At 31.4% G+C, this 9,060-nt stretch overlaps 1 protein-coding gene across 1 annotated transcript; it reads left to right on the top strand.

Moving 5' to 3' along the window:
- The first annotated feature begins 6,401 nt into the window (after positions 1-6,401).
- TENT5D (terminal nucleotidyltransferase 5D) lies at positions 6,402-7,574 on the top strand. Its single transcript, XM_069464246.1, has one exon. It carries the CDS (start codon positions 6,402-6,404, stop codon positions 7,572-7,574), a length of 1,173 nt encoding a protein of 390 aa, XP_069320347.1.
- The last annotated feature ends 1,486 nt before the right edge of the window (positions 7,575-9,060 follow it).

Here is a 9,060-nt window from a genome sequence, read left to right as displayed (position 1 = left end):
GAACAACTGATAAACAGATTGCAATTATGGTGTTTGTAAAAAGATCTTTATAGGTTGTCCACAGACCTTAATGTTAATACTAGTTCTTATAGAAAACAAAGTTCCTTTAAATATTTTGCATCTACAGTTGGACTCTAAACATAGACTTATTCTATATTTCTTTTTTAAGCAAAACCTACTTTAATGCTATTGGAACAAAGAGCTAATGAAGTTAATTGAAAGTAAAAACTTGCTCTTTATAATTTTAAAATTTTCATTTTATTGTAAACATATTTTTAAAACTTCAATTATCACAAGCATAAGTTAGTGTAACAGCCATAGAGAAAGAGTCTGCCTCAAGATGTTGCAACTAAGCATCTTTATTTAAAGATAGGTTGGACAACATGGGGTCAGTTTTTAAATACATGTACCTATATTTTCTTACATCCTGCTACTAGTTTTATCTGGCATGTAATCTGAACTATTCTATGGAGTCATCTCTGTCTCTTTGAAGGGGAATATATTCTAAGCATTACTGAAGGGTTATATAGGTAAATATAGTAGATATTCAGAAAAGAAAATACACGTAATTACTGTGAATTCAAGATAGCTGGGATACATAGGGAAATCTTTGATGTGTAGAGATAACTGCAAAATATCCATGACTTTCTCAAGGCAAAGTAAGCTAAAGGTGCATTTATTTTCAATCCCATTTATACTGGTATGCTGAGGACTATTGGAAAGAGACTTCTGCTTTTAATTTGATTTCTCTGTAATCAGGCAGCTAAAGCACTAGAGCTCTCTATTGGTACAGAGATCACTTTTGTACCATTTAAAACAACTCACTTGCTTTGCTTTTCACTGCTTTTACTGTCTTTGATATCCTTGTGTTTTGGCTTAGCACAAATAAACAAGAAAAATAATTCTGCAGTATTGATAATTGAAAAAATCAAACCTGTTAGGATAATTTGGTTAAAAAGATTTATCTTATTTATTCCTACATAGCTATTGCAATACTTTATTCTTTTTACAACTCCACTCTAACACCCAGCAATCATTAAATCCAAAGAATACAATTTAAGCAACCAAATACTTGACTGACATTATAACTTTATTTTTGAAGGGCAAAATGACAAAACATTTGACATTTTAAATTTTCATCACAGAGCCTGACACAAAGTAGAGACCATGACAGAGTGTTTTCTTTTCTGACCCCTGCCTGGATTATTGGTTCTCAGGTATCCCAATCAGCATTTTATTAACTATTGTTCCTTTCGGATTTTAGTGAGCCAAATATCAGTCATAGTTTTCTCTTGGGTTAAAGTAATACTGTTTTTTTACTTTTGACAGAATGAAAACAGTACAAGACACTTCTATGAGATAATTAACACTTTTTAATAGATCTTTTTCTAGTGCATTGTACTGTTAACGTTGGCCAGAGTAATATTCGGTCTTATTGAATACAGCATTGGAAACATCAAAGCAATATTATTTGGTAATCATGTTTTTTCTTGATATAAGAAAATACTATTTTTTCTGAAATGGGTATTTATATTTTTAAAGGGATAATGGTTTGTTATGAGTAAACCATAATTTAATGAAGTGTTGCAATGTAATTTCTCACAGGAATTAATGTTCTCTCTTGGAAACAAATGCCGTATATCAAATAAAATATCCATTACCTCTTTCCAGTATTCAAATCATGTTTCATACATTTTTGGACTAGTAAAATATAATACATTGTGACCAAAATTTTTTGGCTATTAAACTATAAGTAGATATATGTAAATATATATCTTGAAGGTTTCTATAGTACAGGAATCCACTTCTGTATACAATTATTTGTTATAGGTAAGGGAACTAATTAGACTTCTGTTTTAAAACTACAATATAAACTTTAGAAAGACTTTCTATTGGCCTTAATGTCTAGTTTAGAAAATAGTATTTCACTGTTAAAATGTTTTTAAAAACCTGAAGTTTAAAAGAACATTTACTTTGATTAGAATATCTGTATTATTCAATGTAATTTTTTAAATAGAAATAGACAAATTATGAAGGATGTACTGCTGTTGAGACTACTGTTCCTTTACAGTTCCTTCTCAGTTTCCTTTAGTTTAATGGTTCATAAAGTGTGGTTCTCTGACAAGCAAAATCAACATCATTTGGGAAGTTGTTAGAAATGCAACTATTCTGTCCCCATCTCTGACCTGCTGAATTAGAAATAACTAGAGGTGAAACCAAGAAATTTGTGTGTTTACAAGCCTTCCATGTAATTCTATTGCATGCTATTGTAGAATTTGAGAACTACTATTTCGGAGCAATCATTTTATAATTTTTTCTTTGTGTGTATCTGTGTATTTGTGTGTATATATGTATGTGTGTATATAATTTGTAGGACTACCAGCCGGGGGCATCAGATCACTTATATATAATATCTATAGAAGAACTTTATTGTTGCTTTTCTTCCCACTGCAGTTTCCTGGCTGGTTAATGACTATTCAGTGATAAAATGAAAATTCCTATCTTCACTGAAGCATCCACCGCATTATCATATTAACTCAATTGTATTGCATCCTTGAAAGTAATTCTTTCAAATGTACATTTTAAGTTATTTCTCATTGTCTTTGAAAATTTAGTTTACACATATATGTGTGTGTGTGTGTGTGTGTGTGTGTGTGTGTATAGGAAAACAGTAGCTAAGTTCCCTTTTTCTTCCCATGGTCAGAGGTACCATAGGGTTGTGGTAGGAAACACAATTAATTGTAGTTTATTTATTATACAAATATCCATTTGCAGTCCTTTGTGAAATCTTGGCAAATCAATTGCTTCACTTTGCATTCCGAGATGTGTTTAACCAGTTGGATAATGGAGACCATTTTGTTTTGATTTCAATGTTTACTGTAGTCAGATACATTATAGACATACTAGTATTAGTTAAGCTAGATGGAAAAGCATTAGCTTAAAGTATAAGTAAATTGGAAAAAGTCAAAGAATCAGAACAAGATTTATATGCTCTGCATTGTGAGCTACCACTGACCTCCACAAAAGAATAATTGGAAATTTCAGGTTTTGTGCTTCTGTTGAGGTTTATTTGGCAAATTATTGAAGGATTTCTGCCTTGAATTGGGCTTTTAGCCCATGAAAACATAATTTTATGCTTTATGCTCAGCAAACACAATTTTAGTAACTAAGAGCTATATTGTACCCAAGACAGTGTACTGTAAGCAATGTGGATGGTTTTATTGGAGTTTTCCCACCTTTGCTATTTGGTTCAGAAAATTCAACAAGTTTTCTGATGTATTCTTTTTCTTTGATATATGGGTTATTGACTGTGCTATATGAGGTATGACAGTTAAGTGCTGAGCTCTGATCCACACATGAAGATGTCTTATTACTTTAATGTCATATTTGAGATTTGTACTGATAGCATTATATTTATATTGTATATTCCATTAAAATAGATAGTAGCTATGCCAGAGAAGCATAACCTTACGGTCAAATCTTGATTATCCATGTTAATAGAGGTCAGCATTGGTAGGGTCATGTATAGATTCCAGATCAGTACAAATCACTTATATTTATTTCATTGTGACATATATTTCATTATATTTCGTGTGGTCATATATGTCTATATGTATATATATATGTTTGTGTGGATATGTATCACATATTTACTATCATAATTATGCTTTTTTTCTATGACTGTGTTTTAAATTTGTAATTTGCATTTCCTATGCATATAATAGTAAAGATAGTCAGTGAGATAGTAGCTTGGAATTCCTCAGTTAGTAATGATATGTTAATTCAATAGAAAAACAGACTCAATTTTAAAAAACAAGTTCATGTAATTGTGGCTAGAGAAAGGTAAGGAAAAAAAAAGAAAAGAAAGAAAACCTAATTGGTTTTTAAAGTCCTGATTTTGACAGTTGAATAATAAGTTACTTACCCAAATTCACTGTTTTCCCACATCCTAGCAAGTTGGCGTCACTGTTTTTTTAATTATTATTAAGAAATACTAGGCCTAAACTGTACTATATATGTATTTTTTGAAAACTCCTGGATAATTTAAAAGACTAGAAAGTTTGGAAATCATTAACATAGGTAATCAAGTGGTAACTGGAAAGTTGCACACTGATGACCAATTTTCCTATGCTACTTTCCTAGTGTAAAGCCAAGTTAAAATTTGGATCTCTTGTCTTTGTAAGATCTTACTGTTATTCTGTCTGTGACACAAAATTCTGTCCTCTCCCTTCCTTCTTTAATATCTAAGGTCAGATCCAAGATGTTAAGTTGGGCTTCCTATTTCGTGATTTGAAGGATACCTTTTTAATCAAGGACATCTGCATTATGGCAATTAGTTAATTTAGTTATGTCTCTGGATGGTTTCATTTGCATGTAGAGATCCTGGTAACTTCTGTATGGAAAATAATTTGGTAATGTCAGTAATATCAGCATAAATGGTTTCCTTTATTTTCAGATAATAGATGATTTACATGGAGATTTTTGGCCTAGGATTAGGCCATTGCATTTTTCTTATATTGACAAAGGAAATGTGTCATTAAAGAAAGGAAAATTTCCACTTTCAAAAGAAATTTGTGTATTAAGGAATTTTAGAATGTTTGCTATATTATCAATTAAAATTATATAGTTTATATGTGATATTTCTAAAATATTTACTAGGTAAATTGTTGATCTTCCTAAAACCTTTTAATGAAACCAGCCAGTGTTATCAACTATTTCTTTTCCATATTGAAAACTTGTACATCATAAACAGTTAGCTTCAAGTAATTCAGTGATAGTTTCAGGAAAAGAAATTAGAAAGTATGATTGCCAGTTATTATTGCATGTTCTTTCACTTCATGTAGCATATTGCTCTTTCCAGTGTCCTAAAGACACTATACAGATAATTTTACTTGATGGGAAAATTACCAAAATCTGAAAGTCTGATGTGTAGTCAGTTCAGCCCATCCATCTTTAAGGATTGATTTGGATATTCCCATAGCTTATCAAACTGTGTGAACGTTAGTAATTAATGTGACTTAAAACAAGCAACCCATTATGTGGGCCATTTTGTCAAATAATAAAAATAAATATTGTCTTTATATTTATAGGGATTTCATATAGAGAAAGAGAATAGGTTTAGTTTTGTCTTCTCACTGACACAGATCTGTTGTTGCTTAGTTGGCCTTTTGCAAAATGCTTGGGGTATCAAAGTCTATTCTACAGATGTCAAATAAGATGATTCTATTTGCTCTAGTTCTGCTCAAGAAATATGTAACACTAAATTCTAAATATTTAGATTCTATTTTAATAGCTCTCTAGATAGGCAAAATCTGAATACTGTCTATACAAATATGTCTTAACCTTCACATATTTTTTTATTTTTGGAGTTCAGCAAAAAATACATAACCACCACACTATGTCCATGATGAACTATATTTACTTTCCTAAATTTATTTGCTTAGACAGCTTAATAGAGTATTTGAAGATCCATATAATCACTGTGATTGTACCTAATTATGTTATTATATTTAATTACATTTGTGGTGTTTATGCACATTATAAAATTGTAATTTCTGAACACTCCCCAAGCTTTAACATTTTTTGAGCATATTATACTGCATCTACAGTAGATACTTTTTAAAGCTTGGGAATCTTGTGGTTTTATATCTTCTTTTTCTTATTTCAGGTACAAATTTAGTAGTCTCATTTGTTTTTCATTTTAAAGTGACATTCATTATTTCATTTGACTAACATTCCTTAGAAGGTCACTTGGCACATAGAAGAGGTGATAAAATAATAAATTAGGTACTATCCTTATCCTCAAGGAATTAAAGGAATTCATACTCTAATATAGGGCGTCAGTATTATTATGTAAAGGAAGAGCTGTAATACACATGAAACTGAATAATATATGTGAGAATGCTGTGATGATTTTGGATAAAGATGATACATATTGTTTTTAACACTATGCCATTCAGTCTATTGGGTCTAACACACAGATATGCTATTTGGTCTCACTTTAAAATTATGACAGTTAACCTCGGTGATGTATTATGATATCCCATGAACAAAATTTATACCACCAAATACCATTGTTACCATATTTACATGAAAAAGATTTTAAAAGGCCACTGTTTTATATCAATAGTAATTACAAGTCCAACAAATTTCTGAGAAATCTGTTTGCATTGACCAATGAATCTAACAATTTTGACATAATCATGAATTTCATTTCACTTCTAGATTTAAACATGAGTGGATATATTGGTAATTTACTTATTAGTATTCATTTGGTTTATGTTTAGGATAAGTTTATTTTTAGCTTTTTTATATGCTTTAGGTATAACATTGGTTTTAAGATACTAACATATTTCCTTTCAATATTTTGCTTGCTCTCTAGTTGATCTACTGGTTTCACGATGTCCGAAATCAGATTCAGCAACCTTACTTGGGATCAACTTATAACACTGGATCAAGTGTTAGATGAAATAATTCCAATTCATGGAAGGGGGAATTTCCCCACACTGGAGGTAAAACCAAAAGATATCATTCATGTTGTGAAAGATCAACTCATAGAGCAAGGCATTATTGTTAAAGATAGCCGATTGAATGGTTCCACAGCAAGTTACATACTTGCAAGCCATAATGGAATCAGCTATAAGGATCTGGACATTATTTTTGGTGTTGAACTTCTAAGTGATCAGGAATTTCAGGTTGTTAAGGATACAGTTCTAGGTTGTTTACTTGATTTTTTACCAAAAGGTGTCAAAAAGGAAAAGATCACTCTAACGACCATGAAAGAGGCTTATGTACAGAAGATGGTCAAAGTTTGCAATGAGCATGATCGTTGGAGTCTCATCTCTCTTTCAAATAATACTGGGAAGAATGTAGAACTAAAATTTGTGAATTCACTCAGACGGCAATTTGAATTTAGTGTAGATTCCTTTCAAATTATTTTGGATCCGATATTAGACTTCTACAGTGACAAAAATGCTAAGCTAACCAAAGAATCCTATCCTATTATAGTAGCTGAAAGCATGTATGGAGACTTCCAAGAAGCAATGACACATTTGCAATACAAGCTTATATCTACCAGAAAACCTGAAGAGATTAGAGGTGGTGGCCTTCTGAAGTATAGCAACTTGCTGGTTCGTGACTTCAGGCCAGCTTGTGAAGCAGAAATCAAGACCCTGGAACGTTATATGTGCTCTAGATTCTTCATTGATTTTCCTGATGTCACAGAACAGCAAAAGAAAATTGAATCATATCTCCGCAACCATTTCATAGGTGAAGAAAAGAGCAAGTATGACTACCTTATGACCTTGCATGGAGTTGTGGATGAAAGCACTGTTTGCCTCATGGGACATGAAAGAAGACAGACTCTCAATATGATCACCCTTATGGCCTTAAAAGTACTTGGAGAACAGAATATTCTACCCAATACAGAAAACGTAATTTGCTTTTATCAGCCTGCTCCATACTTTGCAGCTGAGGGAGGGTACCCTACTTATTTTGTAACATCTGGGCCACCACCCATTTTCTTCCAGCCATACTACCCAGGGTACTTTCATGTGCCAAATGGTATGGTTTAAAAACACATATATGGCAGAAACTCTGCTTTAATTAAACACCTCTTAAAAGCAGGTTTCAAAATTCTATAAAATTCAAGATCTATTTTTTTTATTTTTTATGCAGTTACCAACTGTTTTTCATCAATTACAGGTTAAACCATCATAGAAAATACAATATCTATAAACCAACCACTTTATTTTTTAAATGTTACTGACTAGTTATAATAACTTTCAAATGTTGTGGACCACTTGAAATGATTTTCAAATCTTGCTGACTACTTATGACTTTTGAAATTGCTATGATGAATACATTACAGATACATCTTTGACCAAAATACAAAAGAACAGACTCATGTTTTAAAATCCAGAGGTACAGTGAAGGCAAGTGCCCAAATTTTTATATTTGATCAGTTCCTTTCTTACATTCAATTCATTTTTATAATAGATAATACCATCAACGAATTGTCAGTGCTTAACAAAAATGCCTAATTTGCAAAACAGATTTAAAAGACATTAAAACCCTGGACTTTGCAAGAATTTATTTTGTTTCCCAATTAAATTGGATTGGATACAAAATCCTACTGTAGTTTGAAGGAATGCTGGGGAAAAAATGGTTCTGGAAAATACTGGCTATTAGTAATTTATCATCTATAAAATAAAATATTTAATTTGTAGATTTGAAAATAATACCATCCAGTTGTGCAACCAATACTGTGAACAGTTATGTAGGTTTCTTTCTTTTTTCCCCAAAAATAAGTTTAAAAGAATGAAAATGGCCAACTCTGAATGTGAAAGCTTTCTATCATCATCTATTACAAACAGACTCTAAATAGCAAATAGGAAAAAACTGTCAGAGGTTTTAAGCCATATCATTTACCATTTTTATGGCCTATTTGACCAACATCTTAATATATTTGTAAATATTCAGTTTTAGTAAGTGAAAATATTTTCATTATTACTAAATGAAGCACTTTTTTCATTTTCCTTTATCAAAGATCAGTTTCGAACATGCCACTCAAGTGCCTCGTCACGTGAGATTGTGTATAACACTATAATTTATTCAACAATTGCACATATTTACCATATATCTGAGTATATACTCACTAAATCAAATATGCTGCTAGCAAATCTACCAGTGGGATTAAAAATGTATTTTCTTCCCATAATGAAAACAAGCTATGACCAATATTATCTGGGATGACAGAAAGGTAGATGTCCTGAATTAATATAGATAAAGCCATTGGAATACTTCAGTATTTCTCCTTGCTTCTGATTTTTTATGAATTTCTATCTCAGTTTTTATTTACCATCACACATTTTTCCATCAAAATGTGACCTGACAGTCATATTCTGAGAGTTTGTCACTTATGGACTCTGTATTGCAATATTGGACACAAGAAGTACAACAAATACGGCATTTTTGAATAGCCAATATTTCTGATATATTTTATACCACAGCACCACTGGCCATCAGTATATTTTTGAATATATATCACAGAACCTTGAG

This window comes from Eulemur rufifrons, chromosome 30, assembly GCF_041146395.1.
Source record: "Eulemur rufifrons isolate Redbay chromosome 30, OSU_ERuf_1, whole genome shotgun sequence".
Taxonomy (NCBI): Eukaryota; Metazoa; Chordata; class Mammalia; order Primates; family Lemuridae; genus Eulemur; species Eulemur rufifrons.
Note: the sequence above shows the minus strand (reverse complement) of the source record. Positions and strands in the feature narration are given on the sequence as shown.